The sequence below is a fragment of the Dipteris shenzhenensis genome, chromosome 3 (genome assembly GCF_047967505.1).
Source record: "Dipteris shenzhenensis isolate YYH24624 ecotype China chromosome 3, Dip_SZ_1.0, whole genome shotgun sequence".
NCBI lineage: Eukaryota > Viridiplantae > Streptophyta > Polypodiopsida > Gleicheniales > Dipteridaceae > Dipteris > Dipteris shenzhenensis.
The window spans coordinates 59,479,500-59,507,357 of record NC_141598.1 but is presented as its reverse complement, the minus strand read 5'-3'; the positions used below and the strand labels follow the sequence as shown (position 1 = coordinate 59,507,357).

At 42.3% G+C, this 27,858-nt stretch overlaps 1 protein-coding gene across 4 annotated transcripts; it reads right to left on the bottom strand.

Moving 5' to 3' along the window:
• Nucleotides 1-5,584: 5,584 nt before the first annotated feature.
• LOC147904087 (uncharacterized) lies at nt 5,585-7,474 on the bottom strand. Of its 4 annotated transcripts, none has more exons than XM_087372865.1 (4): nt 7,200-7,474; nt 6,832-6,906; nt 6,642-6,675; nt 5,585-6,484 (listed from the first exon to the last, which is right to left on the bottom strand). In XM_087372865.1, the coding sequence occupies exons 1-4, from the start codon at nt 7,383-7,385 to the stop codon at nt 6,333-6,335; spliced, it is 447 nt and encodes a 148-aa protein (XP_087228991.1). In that variant the 5' UTR covers nt 7,386-7,474; the 3' UTR covers nt 5,585-6,332. The 4 variants fall into 4 exon arrangements, with proteins under 4 accessions (XP_087228991.1, XP_087228992.1, XP_087228993.1 ...); XM_087372866.1 differs by having other exon boundaries at nt 6,865-6,906; XM_087372867.1 differs by having other exon boundaries at nt 7,263-7,474.
• Between the last annotated feature and the right edge of the window lie 20,384 nt (nt 7,475-27,858).

Genomic DNA, 27,858 nt, shown 5'->3' with positions numbered 1-27,858 from the left:
ACAGGCTCTCAAAACCACTTCGCAAAGCCAAAGTGACTTTTCCAAATGTTCCTCCAAGTCTCTGCACACTCGGATGCAAGTAAAGTCACCCACAAAGCTTCCCACAGAGCTTCTCCTTCCTCTCACAGAGCTACTGAGCTTCCAAGCATTCACGCACGCTCAGCTAGATCACCCGGGCTCTGATACCAGTTGAGAGTGCTCTCAACGGAAGCAAGAACGAAAGAAGGAGAGAGAGAGACAGAGAGAGGGAGACAAGTTTGGTGGGTGCAGAACCACCCTAATCTTCTTTTTCATTCATTTATATATGTGTTTGAGTATTGTACATAACCGGGGTTAAGGCACAGTGACCTTTAACCCCCACAGGGTAAAGCTAATTATGAATCAACTACCTTTGGCAGTAATGAGGAACATCACTAATGCCTAAAATATTCCAACTAACAATCCTCATGATTAGACTATCTAGAAAACCTTATGGGTTAACCCACTCAAAAAAACATGTCCATGGACAAAGAAGCACCATTGAATAGCATATTTTGGCTTCGTTTGTAACTGAGCATAATGTTGATTGGCAATTATACTTTAGCCCATATGTGGAGTGCCTCTCTCTTTTGAATTTGAATTGCATTTACAACCCTCTCTCTCTCTCTCTCTCTCTCTCTCTCTCTCTCACACACACACACACACACACACACACACACACACATATGCACAGAGGTGCAGTCTTCATCCTACCTACTCCATCACCAGCTCTCTCTCTAACAGAGGTGCAGTCTTCCTCCTGCCTACTCGATCACCAAGAATTGTTGTCCTCCGTCTTACTCACTTTGCTACTATTGCAAGCAACATTGCAGTGCCTAGGCTGTCTCTCACACACACACAAACACATGGCGCATGCTTCCTCTTGCTTGCTCCATCGCCAAGAATCCTTGTTGAGGCAGATTATTTTCTTGCGTGGACTCTCTCTCTCCAATGACACATATCATTTTTTACTACATTGAAGGGATGTCCCCATCACAATCTTGTCACCTCCTTGCAATCAATATTTCTTAAAGCTTTACTAAGTATGCTCACCATAGTCACCAAATCTTGATTCTTCCACTTGTTGTTTTCTTTTTAGACTTTGCATTATGGAGCTGATGCAGAAAATTGTATGGATTCTTGGTTTATGTTGTTCGTTGTTCAAAGAATTGCTTAGTTCTAGCTTGCACTAAATTGCAGGTTTGGGGTTTACATTTGAGCTACCAATGTGGTGAGCTAATGGAAGGCAACATGAGAAGATCCATTGATCTACCAATGAGGTGAGCCAATACAAGGCAACATGGGAAGATATATTGAGCCAACAGTATGGGGTTTACATTTGAGCTACCAATGAGGTGAGGCCATGCAAGGCAACATGGGAAGATCCATTGAACCAATAGTGCAAGAGAATGTCATAAGGGATTATGAAGCTAGAAAGAAAAGAGAGCACCATGCAAGAGATAGATGTAGGAGGGAGGTTACTATACATGGACTTGATGACTTGCAAAAGCAAAGGATTGTTAACAAAACTATGAATTTTTTTGATAGCATGACAATTGTTATGGGTGCAAAACTCAGAACTTTTTGCAACATCCTTGGGTCCAATGCCTGTGTGACCTTTCATCAAGAGAAAAAGGTGACGTTCAAGCATGCCTCATTGACAATGTTCACAGTACAACAGCCATTGTAAAGCAACCCGCTTCCAAAGATGAGTTGTTTTTGAAGAAAAGTGTGTTGACTATGCTGATGAACTTCAATCAGTGCATTCCCCTAGAAAAGGTCTCAAGAGTATTTCAAGTTCCTAGGTGTAGCTTGTATGAGTCAAGATCCAACATCTATGCATGGGTTGATGATGGTAATGGACTATTTTCATTGGGGAAGCAACACGGCACTAGCCCAATCACTGACAAAAAAAAGGAATTTGTTGGGAGGTCGAGACTTCCCCCAACAAGAAGGATGTGTGCAGGGAAATAGTTAGCAGAAATATTCACATCAGGCATCTGGTGCACCTTCTTGAGGAGCCTTAGGTATAACCTACTAAAGTGCATGATTGATGGTGCCTACTTTGCAACTTATTCACACTGACATGATAGTTACATTATGATATGTTGATTTCCACTGTCATGTGCCATTAACGAAAATCATGGGATGGTTTCCACTCACCTTTAGCCATTGCCATATGCTAGTTATAATTGTCATATTCTAATTAACACTCTCTTCTACCAATGTCATGGGCTGCTTGGCACATACAATGCTTGCTACCACAATAAATGTTTGCCAGCAAGTGCAATGCTTGTTAGCACTATCAATCTTAGCTAGCATTTGCAATTAGCACTCTCATCTAGTAGCAAACACTTGCAGTTGCTAGATTCGTACTGCTTTTTAGCACCTGCAATCCTTATTAGCACATGCAATGCTTATTAGCACTCTTATCTACCACTGCCAAATGCTAGTTAGCACATGCAGTGCCTGTAATTGCAGGTTCTTGCTAGCACATGCGATAATAGGCATGTGCTAACGAGAATTGCATGCGCTTGTTAGCATGTGCTAGCAAGATGCTTGTTAGCACTTACAATCTTTGTTAGCACTTGCAAAGTTATTAGCAGTCTCATCTACCACTTCCATATATTAGTTAGCACCTATAATTCTTGCTAGCACCATGTGTGTTGCTAGCACATGCAATGCTTGTTAGCACCTTCCATCCTTGTTAGCACAAGTGCAATGCTTATTAGCACACCCATCTAATACTGCCAGATGCTAGTTATCACATGCAATGGCTATTATTTCATGTGCTTATTATTATTAGCACATGCAATAACATGCATGTGCTAACAACAACTGCATGTGCTGGCAAGAAATGCTTGTGCTTATTCGCACATACACTTCTTGCTAGCACCTGTCATCAACATGCAAAGCATTGCTTAACACATCATGATGGCCTTCAAAAGTTGAAGATGTGTATGCATCTTTTGCATCTGCAGTAGGCTCTATATCTAGCAAAGATACCGATGTGTGAAAACCCCAAGGTTGCACATGTGCTTTATTGGTACATCTATTCAAAATCCCATGCATGCATGCATCACAAAAGCATGACAAATGTTTGGTAGCAAGGCCTAATGGATCTTGTGGTTTGTGACCACAAAAAACATGTAAAGAACATGAATTGGGAACAGCTTCACAGTTCCACTTATTTTCCTATGTTCATGTCTCTACCTTTATCTCCCAAAATACACGAGCACAGTGCCTTTGTTTGGATGTGTAAGAGGCTACAGCTCACTCAGATAAGTTAGCCTGTAGGAAAGCAACAACATCGCTTACACACATTAAAATAGCATCATCTTTCTTTAATTGTTGATGTGTTAAGGTTCTTTTAATAACAACCCCTACTCCATTGTGATCTCCTTTTCCACGCCCACTTGCAAAGAAGTTCCAAGTCATTCCCATGATTGTCATTCTGTCATACCTAGCAAAAAACTAAAAGGGCCTGCAAGCCTTGAACTGGGAGGCATCCCCATCAGACAAAACCCAATGCCGTTTCACTACAACTCCTTGTTCTTTCAACCATATCTCGTGTAACATGAAACAATGTTGTACAAATAATGTGTCATGCTGCCTATCATCTGAAATGAAGAAGTGAACTATTTTAATAACTTTTCCTACCTTATGGTAGTAAGTTATATGCACAAAAATTGAGACACGTACTGAATTCCAGTGTATTTACTGAATGTCATTCTGTCCTTTGAAAGCATAATTTTTTGTGAATCTACAACTGAGACAACCACATCATCAAGGAATTTGAGAATGCATTCCTTGAATTGAAGCGCCTATCATTGGCCTATGTAGTTGTGTTTGTTAAAGTGCTTCATTTTACTTTTCAAGAACTACAAAAACTCTAAACATTGCATGTCTTTGTTCACAAGATCTTTCTTCTTCTTATTTCCATGCTTTTCTATAGTATCCACATATATAAATACTTTCACAGTGATGGTTTTCCCTTCATTGTCTCCAAAGGATAGTAGCCAACTTCTTTATGCCACAATCATTGCATTCACCCATTAAACACTCCCTACAATGAAAGGTGGCATCATTTTGTGTTGGGCATGCTTTTCTATAGTATCCACATTTAAATACTTTCACAGTGATGGTTTTCCCTTCCTTCATTATCTCCAAGGGGTAGTAGCCAACTTCTTTATGCCACAATCATTGCATTCACCCATTAAACACTCCCTACAATGAAAGGTTGCATCATTTTGTGTTGGGCAAATCAATGACTCCCACAAATGAGTGAGACTTTTGTAAGTGTGCAGAGTAGAACATGTGGTCATCACTAGTACAAACAGTGCATTTGCATTGACAATTCAAATGGATGCCAAACTTTTGATTGCGCATTGAGTTCAGTGCATCTTTCAGAAAGGACATTTGGACATGGTATTCACAACATGTGTAGTGTTCCTTTAACTTGCGCACAAATAGAGGCTTCAAATATTCAAATGACCACAATTGAAGACCCTAGATTTTTCTATTTAAATAGGTGAAAGAGCTCAACCTACCATTAAAAGGAATGCGCAATTACTTGTTAGCAATTGTAGGTGTTGATGATTGGATTGCAAAAGCTGACTATCAGTAGGGATACAACGGTAGAGTGTCACCTTGATGTGGTACGAGTCATTAGTTCGAGCCTGATTATCCCTAAACCCAATTCAGGTGTTTCTATCTCTGCCCCCCCCCCCCCCCCCCCCCCAAAAAAAGGGATTGTAAGAGGCTCCTGGTATTGACATGGAGCGTTAGGGATTAAAATAATGGGAGTGAGCTTCAAGCTAATTAAACCCAACTTATGCTTGAAGGTAAGAGACAACTTCGAATAAGCTTCATTTAGGGAAGGGGAAGCTATAAGTGACACAACTAAGAATCTCATGGAGAGTTTGATCCTAGCTCAAGATGAACGCTGGCGGCATGCCTAACACATGCAAGTCGGATGGGAAGCATCATCCGTGGTGTTTCCAGTGGCGGACGGGTGAGTAACGCGTAAGAACGCCCTTGGGAGGGGGACAACAGCTGAAAACGACTACTAATACCACATAGGCTGAGGAGCAAAAGGGAGGGATCCGCATTGCATGGAACAACTAGCATTGCAAGTGCTAATAGTCACAACAAAAGCAACCATTGCATATATGTAAACAGCTTTTGCGTGCAAATAATGATAATCTGCAACACAATGTGTACTGCAACCAGCCTCAAGCTAAATGTCAGGGCAATACATACATACATTTACATGTGAAATTTTATATATAGATATACATATGTGCAAATCGACTCAAACAGAACCTCTAAGCCATCTAATCCATTCCTTCTGCTTCAGTCTTTCTATCCAACTTGTCTGCACCTGTACCTATGCCAACTACAGAACTATCCTTTACTTGCGCAAACTAGGAGGACATCACATCAGTTCTCATAAGCTATCAGCGTTGTGCACACATTACATTCAACCATCTAGGAACGTGTAGTAGCGAAACATTGCTGTATCAAAATTGAAAATGCAGGTGAATATATATCTTTGGGCTGCAAAAAATAAAGCACTGACAACCTAAAATTTTGAGGAGGACCTAGGTGCATTGTACGCACACGTTCATCTGACTTGTAATTTTATGTAACGCATCATTCAATTACATTCATGTTTTGGCCTCTGGCTGCGCTTCCAAATGGTCTTCTCATTACAATACTAGCGTCTGTCTGACGGTTTAACCTTAACCAGTGAATCCCTGTTTCACACTGTCTATGATCACAACACCATCCTTTCTAATTCCACTTCCAACAAATCTTCAAAAGTTGGCATTTACATGAACGCCCCATCTACCATCTCTGATATGTTACCTATCTTCAATCCTGAGCAGATAGCTTAATTCAAGCTTACCTCCAGCAATTGTCGTTCACATAATTCAAGCTTACCTCCAGCAATGTGCTTACAAATACATTGTTCCAAAGACATTGCATTTGTTTGGCATGTTGTCTCTCGACACGATTGTAGCATAAGAGTGCATCATGTGGACATCAAGACAACTATAGAGAAGCAAGCGAGTCTCTGTCCATGCTGCCTTGTCCTTGCACAGAAGGAGAAACTTACAAGCTTTATACATATTTTGTTTTTAATGTTTGAGAGCAAATTAAGACCCTGTCCAAAGCATGCCAGATTACATGTCCTGCTCTCCTTGTATTCCTCTCCTTGTAGGCCTTCAAATTTGCACATAGAGGAGAGGAAAAGTGGGATCCCAGCCCACGATGAATATGTGACGAATGATTGCAATTTGCATCTGGTTTTAATCCCCCCTTGGTCCCCAACCTCCATTTCTTACAGGCTTGTACAACCAACTGTTAGCAAGGCCTGTGCCATTGCACTTCTTGCACAATTCTTTGCCCCTTCCACTACAAGAAGGACACCTTTCCAATGCATTTCCTGTGAACAAGCCTCCTGAAACGAAGAAGGAGGGAACCATGATAACCAAAACGTGCGACCAAATCTCTCTCTCTCTCTCTCTCTCTCCTTCCCCACACACGCATACGCACATATGAAAAAAATAAACGAGGAAATGAATCTTGCAAAAAGTGGGCATGTTTACGTTCAGCACCTTGCTTTCCCCTACCTTTGCAAGCTACACACAGCTGCACAAAAATTAAATCCAACACGTCAGTAATTGAAGGGAAAAGTCAACAGCTTAGGAACCTCAGAATCCTGAGAATCTTCATTATGTGCCACAAAATGTTTAATATAAGAAAAAGATGCAAAATCTCCCCCCCGCCCCTCCCAAAGAAAGGAACCTTGAAAGGAGTTGAGGCGAAAGAATAAGTTACATTATTGCCAACGCCAAGGCAATATCTGCATTTCTGTGGTCTCTGAAACAGACAGCACATCGTGACAAATGTCAAGAGTTCTCTCTCTCTCTCTCTCTCTCTCTCTCTCTCTCGTTTTTTAATAATTAGCACAGTCCAGAATTCAGCTTATTGTAAATTCAGCGACGCGTGGCCTGTGATCGAAATGGATACAGCTTCTCTCCTGAAGAAACAATGGCGCTATGCGGGCCTTGTTGGAGCACGAGGCAGATTGCATTGAACGTTAAACAACGACACAGAGGTTGCAAATGTGTATTGTGAATGCAATCCAGAAGAAATGGTGGTGAAGCCGTTACAAATCTGTAAGAGGAACTCCAACGTGAATGCGCACAAAAAGATGCGCAAATGGTGACGAATACCAGAAAAAAGCGGACCGAGCGTAGAAGGAAAGGGTAGGCGATTTGGAAGCCAAGGACGGTGGTAAGGATGAGGGCACCAGCCCAGGGGGGAGGAGGTGCTTGGTGCAGAGGCGGAGGCGCCATGGGTTGGGTCAGCCCCCTCACCCACCACTCAAATTTAAATCTCCATTACATTATCCCCCCCTTCTACCTATTTCCCAAGAACTCGTTTTTCTTAGAGCCTCTTTACCATGATGGCAACCATTTTATGAGCCCCCCCTTTCAAAGGCTATGGGAGAGTGCCCCGTTTCAAGTAGTAGTTGCCAGCACCTACTTCACGCACATCTTAGCAAACCCCCGATTCGCTTTCGTCGAAAAATTCGATCCAACAACATTCCGCCCATCCCTACCTTTGATGAGGCAGATGAGGGCCCTATGTCCTTTAAGGGTTTGAAGAGTCGCGGTTTGAAGGTCGAGAGCCTTCACCCAACCTCAAGATGTGGCAACGCTAGCCGCATTCTTGTCCATGAAAGTAAAAATGCCTATAGCAGCTCTACTAAGAGGGAACCCCATCCTTTGGACAAATCTTTCCTATTGAATGAATGGACATGGTCACTCCTGAAGAATTAAATACTTCTCCAGCAATGGTGCATTTTTTAAATTTAGTTTTCTGGCATCCACTGCTTTCATTTCACGGGGTGGTCTTCATGCCATTAAGTACCCAATTATATCTGCACACCAATCTAGAACAACATCTATCTGAAATAGTGTGGCATCTAGTAAGTCATCTTCTACTCTAGTGGCTTCTTCTCTCTACTTGACACGAGACATGTGATTAGCAATGTAGTGTTGGGCACCTTTGCAGACCACTATTTTGAAGTTGAATTCTTGAAGCAAGAGGAGCCATCTAGTTATTCTTCCTGTTGTACACGGACGGTTCACAAGATAAAGCAATGCTTGATGGTCGGTGTAGAAAATAAAATCATTTACCAATAGATAGTGCCAAATTTTCTTAACACTATATGCCATTGCTAGGGGGCTTCTCTTTGTGTGGTGGTATAGTTGATCTCCGCATCATTGAGTTGTCGACTGACAAAGTAGAATGAGTAATCTTTCTTATGTTCACCAGGTTGACAAAGCACACTCCCAATTGCATACTTGGATCCATCAATATGAACACGAAAATCAATATTCCAATTGGGAGATATAAGGAAAGGGGTTTAAGGGTTAGAAGGAGGATCCAAGGTTCATGGTAGAGTACATGGTGGAGAACTCGTCTCCCTCGTGGATCATGGAGGTCAAGGGTTGAGGGACTAAGGGTTTAGGGGGAGCATAGGAGTGGGAGAGGAAGAAGGTGTAAGAGCATGGGGGGGAAGGAGAGAGAGGAGAAGGGAGGAGGAGGGAGGAGGAGGAGGAGGAGGGAGGAGGAGAAGGAGGGAGGAGGAGGAGGAGGAGGAGGAGGGAGGAGGAGGAGGGGGGAGGAGGAGAGGGAGAGGTTGGGTTAAAAGGTTGGAGCAGAGGGGAGGAGGAGTTGCAAGGTTAGGACATGCTTTTGGACGTGGAGTGCAAGGAATCATGGACACTTTGAGACAATTGCTTGGAATACCAAAGTAGAACTCAACACAATGCTTAATGTAATTACACACCAGCAAAAAGAGGCCTCCAAGGACCCTAATATTCCAATTCAATCAAGATGACTTCTTCAAAAGAAAGCACAAGTGCCTCTACCTCCACCAAGCAATGAGCAGCCAAGCTTATCCACATCAGCTCCTGAGCCTCAAATAAAAGAAGCTTCATACCCGAATGCAGAAGTGGAGAAGGCTTGATTTCAGGCCCCTCAACAATGGGTACAAAAGGAACAAGCTCAATATGAAATTGAGGAGCAGCACAAGATTCAATCCCTAACTTATCCCCACCAAGTATTGATGATGTACTCAAGCCTCTATTCCAACAACAGTAACCGCAACATAATGTACCGCCACGCCAACTTGAAGGAGCCGCACTCTCTAGCATTCTAAGTTGCCATGTGTCAATTCCCATCGGAATCCTATGACGGAATTTTCCCAATCTCTAGGAGAGTTTCAAAGGCTGGATTGAACTAGCAAATCCCCCTCCACCTATGGAAGACATAGAAGATATCCCTATGTGGATGGGTGAGAGAGATGACATACACAACATCATTGTGCCTTTGATCCATAAGGCAGATGATGAAGTCCAAGCCATAGTGGATGGTGGAGCAGGTGTAAATGTCCTATCCAAGGAGCTCTACGATATCGCGACACCGCAGTAAGTGTCAATGTGGGGACACTAGCAATAAAACCAATTGTGCCTAGAGCGTTGGATGAAACATCTTCAACAACAATCTCAAGAAAATTAGCTCCACTGCAATAGCATGCCATAGTGGGCGATACACAAAGCAACGTCAATAATTGGATAAAAGCATTGGCAACCATTAACAACTGCCATTCACTGGACCCCATCTTCTCGCAAATTGATGCTAAGATCATGCAGGTAGATCCTCCACTCACACATGAAGAACCAATTGATCTAGAGGTGCCATTCTTTATGGTTGACCTTGAGTGGAATAATGAACCTAAAGAAGGTACCCATACCAATAAGGACTCAGATTTTCCTTGGGACCTTGAAACTGAGGCTGAGAATGCTCAATTTGAAGATCAAGTCTTTGACAATGACACAGCCATTTTGCATGGCCTAATGGCAGTCGAGCTTGAAACTGAGACTGAGAATGCTCAATTTGAAGATCAAGTCTTTGACAATGACTTAGCCATTCTGCATGCCCTAATGGCGGTAGATCTTCCCAAAGTTGAAACTCCAAAGTTGAAAGCTGAAGGAGGATATCGCCACAAAGCCAAGGCCAAACACTTCAATGAATTTGACTGATACCAAACTAGGATTGTAGAATTGTATCTTGCCAAGCCATCTCCCTCAAAATCTGAGCCACCTCCTCTTGAATGGTCCCCTGATGGACTTGAAGGAGTATGCATAGGAAATGAACCCTTACTTGGGAATACTTTGCCAGTGGAAAAGTTACCCCACAATTCCCAACATAAGAAGTTTCGAAAGTATAAGACACATGTGTGGATGAAGCTCGATCAAAAGACTATAGAAAAAGAAAGTCGCCAAGAGCCTTAAAAATTGGTTAATGATACTATGCCACCTAGTACCCATAACAAATGTCAAGCTAGTTCAACACCATCAGAGGCTGATCTTCGAGAAGTGCCAGAGTACTTCAAGAATTACACAAGTGGTAGTGTCCCCATAGCAATGCCAAGACCACTAAGAGAATCTGAAGTTCAAGAAACCGATAGCATTGGAGAGACTCCAATCTATGAGGGATCGACAAAAACTCGAACAATAAACCTCGCCCTTGAAGGGGAGGAAGAAAAATTGGTTTTCATTGGGAAACAACTTACATAGGAAGATGAAACCAAGCTCAAAGCACTCCTAATGGAATTCCAAGACTGCCTAGCATGGTCACATAAGGAAATGAAAGGAATTTCACTAGAAGTGGGAGTACACACAATACCTATAAGGGAAGTTGCCCACCCTAAGGTATGTGGACCTTATCGAACAAATCCAAAGTATGGCACACTGGAAAAACTCTTAGATGCCGGATTCATCTATGAGATAGAGCACACTGATTGGGTTTCACCCATTGTCATCATGCCTAAATGCAACAAGAAGCTAAGAATATGCGTTAACTTAAAGAATGTTATCATCCTCCTCATCACTAGAGCTAGAGTCATCACTCTCAGAGGCACTACCTTCCTTTTCTCCTTTCTCTTCTTCAGTATTTTCTTCTTTGAAGAAGGTAGTACAATTGTAATATGTGTCAAAAAGCTGGATTTGATGGGCGGTATCAATGGCATTTACATTTACACCATTTCGTAGAAAATTTTCTAGAGCAAAACTCATTCAATACAATGCAACCATCCATCCATCATTCAATAAGTTTTCTACCATCTCCACTATTAGGTATGGATCCAACAGCTTAAACTTCAATTAGCTTACCACCACCCCGGGTAATCAGGCTTTTAGAAAGCCCTTCTTTTCGAAATCCCACCCTCCAAACTGGGAGGAGATGGTGCTTTTCTTAGCCTCCAGGCCCCCCCGAATAGCACCTGGCCCAGATTGCGATCTGGCTCCAGCCTGCTGCGCACCTCCCTATGCTCCTCTTCTGCCTGCCAACGTGTTCCTTGAGCAGCCAGCTCGTATGCGGGATCCTCTTGGTTCGCCTCATCTCTACCCGGACCTCACTGCTTCCTCCTAACTACACCTCTCTCTCTCTCTTAGCCCTTCACATCTAGCAACGAATTCACCCTTCTTTCACTTTCTCTCCTTCCTTCTTTCCCAATCCAGAACCACAACTCTTAACGATGAACCAACAAGCACTTGCAGGGCATGAATCTAGCCTCCATCCTCTTCCCCCCCTACCCCTCCACCCCCTCCACCTCCCCCCCTTCCATCCTCAACAAACTTACCCACGGCGAGAAAATGTATGATGGTGTCCACACTGCATACGCAATCATACAGCAAATGAATGCCCGGTCCTAAGAGCCAGGATCATTGCACAAGCAAATCCATCGCCTAGGTTGTGGTGCCATATTTGCGTAGTCAGTGGCCATGATGAAAATAGTTGCATCTTCAACATGTGCAACAACCCGCCCCGAGGTTGAATCCTCTTTCCTTCCAGACACAATTCCCGCAATTACTCAGGAATCAAAATCCACGACCATATCCAAGAGCACCAAATCCAGCTCCTCTAGTAGTTCCAATACAACACCTTCAAGCCAAGGAGGTGGATTTGCCATTTGAGTATGAAGTTGAGTACCCAGTGTACTATGTGGAAGGAGCAGAAGGTTTAATACCAATCTATGCGAATCAAGTTTGGCCCAATACATATGGAGCGCCAATCAAGTGCTACGGTTGTGGAGAGAATCACCGGATCGCGGAGTGCCCTCATCGTGGTAGCCCCGCTACTTTCCAACCACTCTGAAGAGATTGTGGCATCAGCCATGCCTGTATGGATTGTCCCATGAAAAATAAGGTCCCACAATAAGCTGAGGCTAAGGTTGACGTCCCAATCGGCATTATTGGGTTGGAGCATCAAAGTTTAGGGCCGGCAAGTGTTCCATATATTGCAAGTTACATGTAGGAGTTGGATGTTGCATGTTGCATGTAGAACTTGCATGTAGGAATCACATGTAGGACTTGCAAGTAGAAAATGCATGTAGGAATCGCATGTAGGATTTGCAAGTAGAAGTTGCATGTTGAGGTTCCTAAGAGAGGTTATTCCTAGCCTTATGCAAGTACAAGCGGAGATTTGCTGCTACTCTTCCATGTTGGCACAAAGACAACAATCGGGTATCAAAGTAACATGCACACCATGCCACAGTTGCTCGCAAAATACACAACGATCTACATACATGGTACAATTGCTACTAGATTACATACATCGATTGTTAAAGCTGAGCCACCTGCATAATCATCTCAGTTTAGTAATGTCCACAACCAACACAGTTACGAAAGGCATGCTCGACCGAAGATCGTTGTTGGACAATCCATTGATTGATTTCATGGATGAAACCAACTATAGATTCAACTCTGACAAGAGACGTGGTGGCAAAACTGAGCTCTCAAACATCATGGCATATAACATAATAAATAACCTGATCGTATACAAATATGAAAAAATGGATGAGTGAACAAATCTCAATGATAGGCACGTGCATCTTGCCTCTCGAATCTATTTCAAGTATCTTACAAATACACGAAGAGTTCATGCCATTTGAGCTGATGTCAATAGCAGAATCATAGTCAGAACTATCATTACTGTAGAACATGGAAATCGTCGAGCTTTTCAAACCAAGGACACACACGAGCTTGGATCAATACAACCATGAGCCACAGAAATGCTATCAGAGAGGGTGGCATCATTCCAAGTGAACGGGCTTCCTGCAACCAGCAGTGGTTGCCTTGACATCTCAATGATAGAGTTTCCTTTTTTATTTCCATTTGCACATGGTAACTGCGAAGGGTCCATTCAATTTCCTAACTACATCAAATTTAGAATAAGTACATTGTTCTCAATCTACACATTGTACAAGCTAATTATGTCTCAACTAAAGCAAGCAATCAATGATTGCAAATAGTAGCAACACGATGTGTACAACATGATATTGATCAATTCAAGAAAAGCAATCGAGATGCTACTGATGAAGATGCGATCAAGCATGTGTTACACTCCAGCATGCCATCCACAATGCCCGGAACACCATCATGGCATCACAGAAAATTGAAGGATCTAATAGCAATGGTTGACACTTGGGGTCTTCTAGACTTCCCCTTAACATTTACTGGTAGATGAGGTGTTGGATACATGATGGCAAGATATCAGCACTATAGAGAGCATCACAAAAAAGTACAACGAACAGTTCTCTTGGAAAGACTTTTTCGTTGAATGCGAGACTCTACTTCACACATGATTCCATTTATTCATGGGCAAAAACATACTACCATCAAATGGTCTTCTGGGCCGCATCAACCACCATGTTGTTTGATACGAAATACAAAATAGGGGATCCCTCCATGTACATCTCATACTATGAGTTCATGAAAACGATTGTCCACAAATAACGAATGAGATTGGTGCATACATTCCCAAACAAGATGATGCACAACCTCAAACTACAACACTGCGCAATCTAATATTATCAAAACAGTTGCATATTTGCCAAAGAAGCTACTATACCGGACCAGCACATCACTCATGTAAGTATGGATTTCCTTTTGAGGTACAGCTGACCCCTAAACCTGTCCTAAATCCCCATACACAAAGATGGCTTTACTTTCATCCCATGTTCGAGCATCGAAATGCCTTTCCTTACCATCCAATATTGTTGCTCCTATGGGGAGCCCACATGAAATATACAATGCGTGACAAACTGTGATATCACACTACCTTCTCAAATACGCAATGAAGGCAGAGCGAATGGGAAAATTAAACATTCGGCCAGAGGATGCATCATGATTGGGATTGCAGAATCTCGACACATTGGAATTGAAACTCATGGTAGCAGCCCTCCTATCAAAACAAGTGTCACCAATAGAGGCTGCACTCAATTGCTTGCAGATCCCAGTAATCCACAAAGAGCGCTTTTGTTCACTATGTCAACTCATCTCCCACTGCACTACATCAACGAATGATCTCAAGAAACCATGATGTTGTCATGCATCCGGTCAATTTCTATTGTGGAAGGCCCACATTCCTTAAGGATACCACATTCTACGAGTATCACAAAACATATGTGACCCATCAACCAAAACAAAACATGCGTAACAAAATCAGCAACGATGTTTTCGATAATCATGTAGTAAAGAACATCAGGGTCATCAGATTCACTAAATACCACCTTGGTTATCAGCCCGAAGGGTCCTTCTACAATGTGCTTCTGCAGAAAAAGAGCTTTCAAAATGATGCCAAGCTCATATCGGAAAACCATACTATTATAGAATCGTACTTTGTGGAATGTCAAATGCGTGACCTCGTGTTGAATAATGAGGACCTTGAAATGTACATCATAGAGTACACACAACAAAACCTACTTACAACCAATCATACAAACCAACTAATCAACATGATTTTACATAAAGTCACATTCATCCGAGACAATCCTATGGAGACACCAGCTGTTGACCAACGAGCTACTGAGAATCAAACAAGATTAAAGATGCTACAAATCTTGCATGAGTTCAAGATGGTTGCTAACGCAGCACTTACAAGCGAACAAGGTTCCATATTTAGACAACTTGTAGCATCAAAGACAAGATTTCACATCATCATTGGTACTACAGGAAGTGGAAAGACCTTTCTCATAAAGTACTACGTCTCACATTTGATCTCACAAAACAAGACGGTCCTATTGACTGCGTCGATTGGAGTAGCCATTGTGATACTATTAAGAAGCATTGCCACAATAGTACACTACCAATTCAAGATTCCAATCTGCAGTAATTAATACCCACATGTCCATCCATGAGAAAGATGAGTGGCTCAATGCTATCAAGGAAGTCGATGCAATTATCATTGATGAGATGTCCAAGTTAACGAGGATGACTTTCAATCTGATGGTTCTGCAAATAGTAAACGTCACTAATGGCACATTGCTCAACCCATTTAAGCAAAAGTTAGTGATACTATTCGACAACCTGGCCCAACTACCACCAATATGTAAGCATTAGGCAGAATTATGTGCTCCATGCCATCTGACATCATCATCGCACTGGGCACATGGACAGATGTATCATATGAATTTCTCTGTGCTTCATGCACAGGACTTGCCATTATTGGCCTTTCTCCACTCAATTAGATAAAGAAAGCCTACGGAGCTAGAGATCACTGAATGCCTTGGCCAATGCATTATCAACAACAAAGAAGAGGCTCTTTGGTTCATTGACAGAAGAACCACCATTATATGCATGCATAGAGTAGACGTGCGCACATACAACGACCTATTGTGATAGAAAAATTTCATCCACCAGAGTCGAATGTTGTTCATATCCCTATTCATACAAATGCTATTGAAAAACCAGCACTTTACGAATGGCTGAATGATAGTACTTTCAATGAGATCAGCAAAATCAACATCGGAGCAAGGGCGATGATTACAAAAAACATTGACCTCACCATCGGCGGTGCTGCAAATGGAGCAACATGCAAGATTCATGAAATTAGTACATTTGCAATGGGCATGATAATCGGAATTATTGTCGTCATCAACACAACTTAAGCAACAATTACAATATGCCATTCCAAACATCAACGAAAGGCTATGAATGGCATCTGGTACCACAAATCGACATTTCCTTTAACACTTGCATATGCAATCACGGGTCACAAATTGTAGGGTGCAACAATCTCAAACAAAGTGTTGCTCATTTTCCGTGAAGTGTTTGCACCAAGCCTTGGATAATTGATGCTATCTCGTGTAACTGAGAGATCGAAGTTGTGAATCCTCGGACTTCCACATCCGGACTACTTCACTCCAATGCCACTAGATATTCTATGGGAATCTTCATGACAAAGTAGACATTCATTTTTGCATTGTAGAAAATGTATACATCTCTCCAGTTGTAGGCTACCATCTAATAAGACAAACTTAATCTTTTAATGCTTGTTTCTTATATCTTTTCTCGACTGATCAAAAGCTTCGAGATGTACAAAAAGAATGCAAAAACAAGCATGCCCATGGCAGCCAGGAAGACATAGTATCGAACAACAAACCAAATGCATTTGGCCAATGTTACAGGTGACTGCCCATCTATGGATTCATCAATTAGAAGGAGCTTTGTGAGTATATGGATACTTGCCCCACGACCAACAGGTAGCCAGACAGGAATCAAAAGGCATCAGATATGCAAACAATATGTTGCATTTTACATTTCAAACATAAATTGCATAGATTCATTGCACCATATCTTAGTACCCACCATAAAAATAAACAATATACAACCGATTTGAACACATCTTGTGATCGTAAAACAGGCCTTTTGAAAGAGATACTTTTCAAGCTCGACATTGACTTCGACGAGTCAGAAAGAACTGCTTGATAATATCGAGGCTCAGAAAATACTGGATGAAAAAACAAAGGGGATATCTGTATATGCTTGTGAGCAGCTGCGATTTGGGTACAATGTGTCTTTACATTTGTTGAAGGACTAAACAAGACATCAAGGCAATGCAATCTTAGAACAGTTCATAAAACAATACAAGCATACACACAATGCCATGAACCCGCTGTCACAATCGATAAGGTCACTTACTTCTTCAATAAGACAATTTACAACCAGAGATTCCATGCAGATACAAATTTATTAGCATTGCCCCGCTAGGGGCAGGCTATAGCAACGAGTTTGCTTATCCATCTAAATTGGTAGTAATGCATCTAAAGCGGATCGATTTGCCACTTTAAAGAAACTTTCTATTGCTTCTCTTGTCTCTTGCTTCTTCCCCTTGTTGCTCGTTGATTTCTTCTCGCCTTCCATCTCCAAGCTTTTCCCTCTGTAGCTACTTCCCCAGCTTCCAGGTCATGCATCTTCTCGCTATGCTTTCCTTCTCCCTTTTTCTCCTAGCTGCTCATGACACCTATGCTCCTTCCTAGGCCTCTATGCTATTCGCACATGTTGCCTAAAGCTTCCCGTCATCATTCCTAGCTCAGTAGCCGCAAGCTTCCTCACCCGTTGTCCTTCTCAAAAGCACCCAAAGAGCGAACATCCAACAACACGGCCTCCTTTCGATTCAGAGTGATGGACTTGAGTGGGCTCCATGCATGCGCATGTTGCCGCATCATTTGCAAGGCACAATAATTGTTGCCACCATATTCACAGCCTCCTCTCTTATTCTTGTACATTTTAGGGCTAGTGTGATCAGCGATTCCTCGGATCTATCTGCCTTGATGCTTCTTCATTTGACTCCCTCTGCGACGTAACTTAGTCCTTGCAGAAACTCACCATCAAAAACCAATATTTAGCGTGCTCACATCCTTTTGGCCAGGACGATTGAATGGGAGAGCGGGATGAGATGAGAAGCGGGCAGAGATTGGTAGGGAGGACATGGAAGCTGCTTGAGGGAGATTGACAGGGAGGAGATGGAAACTACGAGGGAGATGGTAGGGAGGAGATGGAAGCTGCCAGGGAGCACGGAGGAAGAGAGAAAGCAGGGAGGGAGACGGGGGCAACAACGACCTTAGTCTGTAAGGGCAGTGCTACTGGCACCTGACGCCTCTTGTTCATATCTTCAAAAGCAAACCATGGCAAATAAATGAAAAGCGTTGCTTATTTCATGCAGTTCGTAGTTACTTGACGCCTTACTCATGCCTGCATCTATTGTTTTCTTGGCAAACAAAACGCATCCAGAGAACACCACCAACGAAGAAGAGTCAGCAACAAGCACCAATGTAAACAAACGAACCAAAGCACATAGTTTACAACATAATGTGCATTCCAATTGGTAGATAGTATATAAGACACGACAAACCTCTCCAAGAGGATCGCCTAGCATAGGAGGAACCCATCGACAAAGATGGTGATCGATTCCGCTACTCATCAACCATTCGATGAGAATTTTGAAGTGAAAATTTTGGACACTTCTGAAAATGTAGATAAAGCTCGCACGCTAGAACATTATTACATAACAAATACATTACCACTATACCGTTAGAATACAATACTCTCGACGGCCATCTTGCACGGTCTTGAAAGTATGATTTTTTGAAAAGAAGAAAACTATTATAAATAAAAGGATGTATCTTTTTTTTGCACCCTGGCAAAAAATTTTGCATAGCCACGATCTAGAATTTAAAGCCCTTTTATCTCTTCATGTCACAACTAACGAGTTCAATTCACTGCATGTCCTATAAATTTATTACAAGTGCTTTTACGTGATTTTGTCTACAGTTTCATACTTACAATACCCATATCTATCCATGATTCGGTTCGTTGTCTCACTCGACCATCCTGGTCAAGCATACTAGTTGGATTGTTAGATTGAGATTCCTTGACAAAAGACCCTCTTTGTTTTTATCTCAAAAGATCAATATTTACCTTTGAAATTCTAACTATATTGCATGGTCAGCTACTAGATTGATTCTTTTATAACGACAGTCCCACCATTGAGTGATGTATAAAAGCTCAGTATCCATCGAACACTAACTATATTGCATGATAAGCTATCGATTCTCTTATAACGAGAGTTCCCACCATTGAGCGATGTACAAAAGCTCAGTATCCATTGAACACTAACTATATTGCACGATAAGCTATCGATTCTTTTATAACGAGAGTTCCCACCATTGACCGATGTACAAAAGCTCAATATCCATACTTTAACAACTCTAAGTGGGAGAACTGAGTGTCTTTGAACCAAAACTCTAATGTTCATGGACCAAATAATCTTCCCATTCAAAAATCTCCCTTTTTCCAACAAATTTCTTAATATTCTAACAAAATTTTACCTCAAACATACAAAGCATAAGAAATGCTCCATACTTTCATTAAAAAACAAGGAATATTATGTATGAAGACTCCAAAACCATCTTATTCTACGGGTAAATCGAATGGGTTCAACGTTTTTGTGAAGTGTTTAGACAATCTTGAAGAGGCACGAATAATACGGAAACGCGTCTCCCAGAGTCCAAACCATATACTTCTCCGTATATAGTGACAAATTTCAAGGTCGAATTTATAAATTTAGATTGACATACAGGGGTGACAAGAAGGTTAAAGCTTCCGAGTATGCTACAGTACGTAAGATGGCTTTAGATGGAAGGTCCTTCGGGATTCTCTTTCAGGACAGCGTCGAAGAAGGCCTCGGGTATTGGACCACCCAATTTGATCAATGATCATCACGATTCATATCACGCACGTATCCAACCTTCTGCCCCCAATCCTTCAATTCAGGCTCCAGCACTGGTTTCGCTCCCATCTTCACAGCGTGCTGTCAAGCCCACAAAATAAAAACTTGCAGGAATCATTAAGCAGCCGCTGGACGTTAGCGGTGCAAAAGATATTAACTTGGATGTCCAAAACGCCTCTTTGTTGAACTCGTTAGGATCGACGTTGCGTGCTGCAAAAAGCTTTGCTAAATTTGATATCAATCCTCACCTCGAACACTGCGTCTACGTCCTCGTAGAGGAAGCCCAGTTCTACGCTTTGACGAGGTCCCTCCATGTTTGCTGATTGCACGCCTCCTGTGATCCTTGCTTCACGCTGTTCCAGAGGGGTGAACGCGATTGTCGTCAACCCAGTGTTCAACTCGCCCCATTTGCAAAGAAGCAAGCGCTGCCTTTAAGCTAGGTTGAGTCATGCTTTCCAGGGGCTGTCTCACGACCATTTCAGTTTCACCATTTCCCCTTTCTCAAAGGACTTCCACACCTACCTCCCACTCTTATCTTCTCGACGGACGGGGAACCCTGGAGTAGAAATCCAAAGATAACGCGACATTCTTCACGTAAAGCACGGTGTACGCATACTTTGGGGGCTCTATAAGGAGTTGTCTCAGTTCTTTGTTTGTTTTGTACTATCTTTTCCCCTTTCAGACATTAGTTAGACTTAAGTCCGACCCTGGCATTTCCAGTGCCAGGAGTGGATATGTGTAGGTGTTTTCCAGTATTTTGGAGACACCACTAACACTATTTGCGATCCTCTACTATGTTTGAACTCTGACTGCCGGTTGCTGCTACATAGCAATTCTACAAAAAAGCAAAAACTGTAAGATCTACAACAACTATAGGAAAAATAGACTAGCAGGCGCAACAACTTCCAAGAAAATCAAATCCCCAACCACACATTGACACAGGGACAACTTCTCGCAAAGTAGAAACAACACTAACCATGTTCAACGAGCGAAGTCATTCAGAAATCACTTGAAGCCGGACCACTGTCGGAAGTCCTTCAAGACTTCTGTCAATGACTTCCTCCAATGACAATCAGCTGGATAGCCACCACAACACTCTGGACAAGTGAATACACTACAACGAGTGAGGTGTCTACGAAGCTGTGGCTCGAAGTCAGCAATCAACAAGAAGCAAATTGTACTCTGACTCCTTTCTGACCATACAAGTGTGGACCAACAATACGACCAGCTAGCATGTCATCATCGGACTACAAACGGGCATACGTCCGATTGTAGCACAATCAAGTACTGAAGGCGATAAGATCGAGAAAGTGCAAGGAGATTCCTTATCAAACTGCACTAGAGGCACCTCAATAGTAGCCAGTGACTACAGTGCTTCATTTCTCTCTTACATGGCGATTACCATAGTCCATGTCGGATAACTCTCAGGAGAAAATGTCACCTCGCCGAATTGGCTATGCCTATTTCACAAGAAATCATGCTAGACTAGAAGCGAGCACACAAACAGATGATCAAGATGACATTTTCCACGATCCAAATTACACACCGAGTGGAACAAGATAACTTTGTGCATGGCATAGAAATCAGTGAAGTTCAAATCGAACTTACCAAATTGATGGTGCAATCACTTACTGAAGAATTAATCAAGAGGAGTATTGTGACATTTTGTAGCACGCTTATTTGTTCAGGCTCAAAGGAAACTTGATTTCAATCCACTACCTCTACCTCCAAAAAGGAGACAACAAGATCCACCTCAAAGACAACAACAATAGCCAAGAATGCAAAATCCTTTGGTGAAGTCAGCTAAATTCACCGGCAAGAAAGAACAAGATCTAGACAGTCATGTCGGACAATTCGAAATAAGGTGGGCTGTAAGCAAATTTGGACAACTTTTGGACCTCACAAAAAAGGAGCAGTTTGCAGTAACTTTTAATGAATAAGGCAATGATTTGGCTTATGCAATATAGTGTAGCTCATTTTTCATCTTATGATGAATTGAATTGAAAACTGCATTTTAAAGCTATTTTTGTAAAGAAAAAACTCCAAAAGACATACTCAAGAAGCTTTAAAATATGAAGCAAAAACATTTGTTAGTTGAAGACTATGCACAAATGTTCAGAAATATGAATAGGAGGTTGACAAACAATCAACAACCCACTGATGAGCAATTGGGAGATTATTTCTGAAAGGGACTAAACAAAGAATTACGAACAGCAGTAGCTAGCAGAGATAAGCTTGGAGGAGTAAATGATTTTAACAACATGGTTGATGCTTAACAAAGAGCAGAACGAAGACTTGGCACAAAGTTAAGGTCTAAAACACAAAAGAAGAAAAGGCATTCCGACTCTAACACAGATGAGAGTGCTCTCAACGGAAGCAAGAATGGAAGAAGGAGAGAGAGAGAGAGACAAAGAGCTACACAAGTTTGGTGGGTGCAGAACCACCCTAATCTTCTTTTTCATTCATTTATATATGTGTTTGAGTATTGTACATAACTGGGGTGAAGGCACAGTGACCTTTAACCCCCACAACCTCCCACTTAAAAGACAATGTGCCTTTAAGGGAGAACAACCAGTGAGCATAGTATCCAATGCCCATCAATACACGACAATACTCAAACCGCTGACTAGGTAGACTCTTCGTCAGCATATCTGCAGGGTTATCATCTGTATGAACCTTGACAAGCTCTATGCGCTTGTCCTCAAGTACCTCCCTAATGAAATGGTACCTGACCTCAATGTGTTTGGTCTTTGCATGAAAGACCGGATTCCGTGCTAGCTGAATAGCACTCATGGAATCACTATGCAATGTCGGTACACCTGTATGAATCCCCAAATCTCCCACTAGCCGATCAAGCCATATAGCCTCCTTGCAACTCTCTGTGGCTGCAACATACTCAGCCTCTGTGGTAGACAAAGCAATGCACTTCTGTGCACGAGACATCCACGACACTGCACCACCTGTAAAGGTGAACACATAACCAGAAGTGGATCTCCTACTATCCACATGCCCTGCATAGTCTGAATCTGTGTACCCAAGTACACGCATGTCTCCTTTACCAAAGCAAATGCACATCTCCTTGGTACCCTTCATGTACCTCATGATGCACTTAACTACCTCCCAATGCCTCTTTCCTGGATTAGCCATATACCTGCTAACAACTCCCACTGCAAATGCAATGTCTGGTCTAGTAGCTATCATAGCATACATAAGACTCCCAACCGCTGATGCATAAGGAACCTTAGCCATCATGGCCCTCTCCTCTTCTGATTTGGGACTATCTGTATGACTCAGTTTCACATATGGAGGCAATGGAGTACTCACTGCCTTCCCCCCCTCCATATTGAAACGCTGCAATACTTTTGTAACATACTCTTTTTGTGAAAGCCAAAGGAGTTTCCTACTCCGATCACGCGTGATGCGCATACCAAGAATATGACCCGCAAGTCCCAAATCCTTCATATCAAAGGCCTCATGCAACTTGGCCTTTAATGCATCTAGCTCATAAGTATTCTTGCTAGCCAATAGCATATCATCCACATATAGTGCCAGGATTATCAGGCTATTATCCTTAGCCCTTTTAGTGTAGAGGCAGTGATCAATTTCACTCCTTCTAAAACCCTGGGACCGAATGAAAGCATCAAACTTCTGATACCATTCTCTAGGTGCTTGCTTAAGACCATAGAGACTCTTCTTCAGCTTGCAAACTAAATGCTCTTTGCCCTTTTCTTCAAAGCCTTCCGGCTGCACCATGTAAATTTCCTCATGCAAATCCCCATGCAAGAAAGCTGTCTTGACATCCATTTGCATAAGCTCCATATCCTCTACTGCCACTAGTCCAAGCATGCATCTAAGTGTGGTCATCTTCACAACCGGAGAGAATATCTCATCAAAGTCCACACCCTTCTCTTGCTTGAACCCTTTAGCAACCAAACGGGCCTTGTACCTAGGCACATCATCACCTGTGACCTTCATTTTGTAGACCCATTTACATGGCAATGTTTTCTTTCCATGTGGCAAAGAAACCAAGTCCCAAGTCTTATTCTTCATAAGTGAACTCATCTCTGATTGCATAGCATACTCCCACTTGCGTTGATCCTCACGCATCATAGCCTCTTTGTAGCAAGAAGGCTCCCCGCAATCAGTAAGCATCACATAGTCTACCCTTGGAACAAACCTATCAGGTGGTCTAGACACTCTAGATGATCTTCTCAATGGCATTTCAGCTTGCTGTCCCACCTGCATATCAGCCACATTTGGCTCATCATTTCCACCAATAGATGATCCATCATCTACCCTTGATTGTATACCTGTGGGAGTACTTGGTGGTACCATTTCTTGCACATTTGGTGCATGGACAGCTTGCTGTCTATCAACATATGCAGGTGGATTCACATCCTGGAAAGTGATTCTCCTCATTTCCACATCCCTCATGGGTGCTTTTGACTTTATGTTTTCCTACAATTAGAAGGGATAACATAACATGTCCTTTCTGAATCACCATAGAGGGTAATTCACCAATATCACTGGCCATACATTGTAAGAGGTGCTTTTGAGACCAAATGGATTCACACCATCCATACCCAATCCAAGTCTCAAGTTCCTAGGTTCTTCCTTAAAGCTTGGCCATGTGTCTTCAATATGCTTCCATGTAGGAGTGTTTGCCGGAGATCTCCACTTGCCATCGGTTGATTGATGGGAGGAATGCCATGACATGAGCTTTGTAATGGATTTGCACTTGAACATATGTTGGATGTGATGGATTATGGGAAAATATCGCAGAACCTTATGAGGCACATCCAAGGTTTTGAGATATGCTCTATATCCTACCTCGCCACAAGTAGGACACTCTTGCTATGCATCTTCTTCTCATTGAAGACCACATCATGGCTGTGTATGATCTTCTTTGCTTCTGGATCCCAGAGACGATAGCCCATCTCTCCACTTTCACCATAACCCAGAAAGATGCATTTCCTAGACTTAGGATCTAGCTTCTTTCGAAGCTCTTTTGGCACATGTGCATATGCCTCACACCCAAATATGCGCAAATGAGAGTAAGAGGGCTTCTTGCCACTCCATGCCTCTTCAGGAATACCACCATTCAAACTCTTACTAGGTGATCTATTTATCACATGCACTGCAGTCTTCATTGCCTCAGCCCAAAAACCACCAGAAAGACTTGCATTGGAAAGCATGCATTGCAACCTTTCTTGAATGGTACGGTTCATCTTTTCTGCAACTGGATTTTGCTCTGGAGTACGAGGGGATGTGAGCTCCCTCTTAATCCCACGTGTATCACAGAAATGCTGAAAGTCATGAGAGAGATACTCTCCACCATTGTCAGTCTGTAGGCATTTAAGCGTTCTACCTGACTGATTCTCAACCAAGGCCAGCCATTTCTGAAATACCTGGAACACATCACTCTTTCGAGCTATAGCATAAGCCCACACTTTCCTAGTTGCATCATCAATGAATGTCACATAGTAATCAGCCCCACCTAATGACCGTGTAGGCATGGGACCACATACGTCTGAATGCACCAAATCAAGCTTTTCAAACTCTTTCTTTCCCCTTCTTTTATGGGCTGATTTAGTCTGCTTCCCATAGAGACAATGCTCACAAAATTCAAAATCAGAGAAACTCAAATGCGGTACATAACCCAAATGGCATAAGAGTTTCATTCCATTTTGGCTCATGTGCCCCAACCTGCAATGCCACAAAGAAGTGCTTGGCTGCTCGGTTATTGCAACAACATGATCAAATACCCCTGATACATGTAAGGGATACAAAGTCCCACACTTGGCACCCCTGGCCAAAAGCATAGAGCCCTTTTGAATTTTCCAACTTTGAAAGCCAAAAGTGGTGTGAAAACCAGCATCATCTAGCTGACCCACTGAAATAAGACTGTTGGTCAGCTTAGGCACATGTCTCACATGTTTCAAAACAAATGCAGACCCATTTGCAAAAGAAAACTTTATGTCACCTGCTCCCACTATGTCACATGCATAGTCATTTCCAAGATGCACACAACCTATCTTTCCACTGTCATAAGTGGAGAACCATTCCCTATGGGGAGTAACATGGAATGAAGCACCAGAATCCAAAATCCAATCCTGGGAATATGCATCATCTGAAGTGGCAAGCAACTCTGCAGATAAACTAGACATGAAGAGAACGTCATTGTCACTATCATGTGTGACTGCATTGATCTCCTCGATCTTCACTTTTCCTTTGTCCTCCCTTGGACTCTCTTCCTTTTGACTTGCACCCCAATTTGCATTGTTTTTCTTATCCTTTTGCTCTCTTTTCAGCTTCTCTTTTCAGCTTGTAGCAATCCTTTTTCATATGGCCCTTCTTGCCACAGTACTAACACTCAATGTTCCGTGCCCTGGATTTGCTACGACACTTCCCTCTTTCTTGGGACTTCCCCCTGAACTGTGATCTGCCCCTTTGCACATTTAAGGCTGCATCCTGCTTGTTGCCATCCATAGACTTTCGTCTAATCTCCTCGGCCAACAAGCTACCCACAACATCATCAAATTTCAGTACTCCACCAGGTGCAGAGTTACTGACAGCTGTGCGGAAGGTATCCCATGAGGATGGCAATGAACATAAGAGAAATATTGCCTTAGTCTCCGCATCAAAATCCATCTTCTGAGCCTGAAGCTGGGCTGAAAATAATATTGAATTCATTCAAGTGAGAAGCAATGGAGACCCCTTCCTTCATCTGTAGCTCAAACAACCTCTTCATGAGGTAAACTTTATTAGAGGCAGTTTCCTTCTCATAAGTGGCACACAGTTTCTTCCACAAATCTTCCGTAGTCTGCTCATTTACTACTGTGAAATAAACTGACTCTGCAAGATGAAGTCTAATAGTAGACTTTGCTAATGCATCCAACTCATTCCAATCATCCTCAGACATATTTGCAGGCTTAGCTTCAATCCCTGCCAAGGGTTTAATCTGCTTTTTTTGAATAAGCACATCCCTTATTTGTTCTTTCCACAAAGAAAAGTTTGTCCCATCAAACTTTTTAATGCTAAAAAACTCATTTTCAGACGTGGAAGAGGATGCCATGATGCAAATGAAACAAAATCCCAAATGCTAGTGCCTGCAAGAGAGAATCACACCAAATACTAGGTGCACCCAAATGTGTATGCCACAATAGAGTGAAATATCACCAAAATTCAAAGCTCAAAGCATCAAAAGATGCATCTGACTCATGTGCATATACTATGCATCCATATGAGCAAATCTGGCCCAAAAGAAAATGCCAATAAGTGCCAAATGACTCAAGCATAAACACCGTCCACTGGCATATGCATCAATAATATCTCATCCAAGAGAGCATAGCACTATCAATGCATCACCTGCAATGTGTCAAAGCTGTCCCTCAGCTTAAAATAGCATCCATGTGCAAAGCGTCCATAAAAATAGCATCCCACAAGGCAATTTGGGCCTATCAGCGCATCCAATAAGGACCGCAATGCATCCAAATGGCCTATAAATCATCCACTGCAACCCAATGCACACCACAAATGAGCGCACACTGCTCAAACTGCAACCAAAGTGATCTGCATAAGGTATGCTCAAGAAATCATAGTCCCATGGTAATGAGCGCTACTGAAAATAGAACCTGAGATGCCTCAAAACATGGGCGCCATTGCATAATCGGAATCAGCAAGAAAATCTGCAAATATCTCTCTTCTGCCAGAACTCCAAAATCCCAACCAATGAGTGAGAAATGGGAGTCAACACTTATCCACTGCCATGTGGCATAAATCTAAGGTTTCAAAACCTTAGAATGAAAAATGCATAACAGAGAGACGAAATCGAATACACAGAGATCTATAACTATGAAAATTCTCCACCAAATCGTGCAAGAACTGATAGGTAGGGGTTTTTGGGCATCCGGAACGTAATGGGACAGACGGTTTTGGAAACCGTGGTCTCAATCACTGGGTCCAACACACGGGCTGAAAAACGTTTTTTGAAACAGAGCTGTTTGTAAACTCCACCGGAGTGCGAATGATGAGCAACATAGAAGTTTTAGGACCTCCTGAGTCCACCGGAACTGACAGATCTGCAAATGGTTGCTCCAAACTTGAGTTCCAACACCCGGGCAAAAAACGCAGGAACTGACATAGTGAGTCAGAAATCCAATGAAAATGATCCCAGATTCAAGA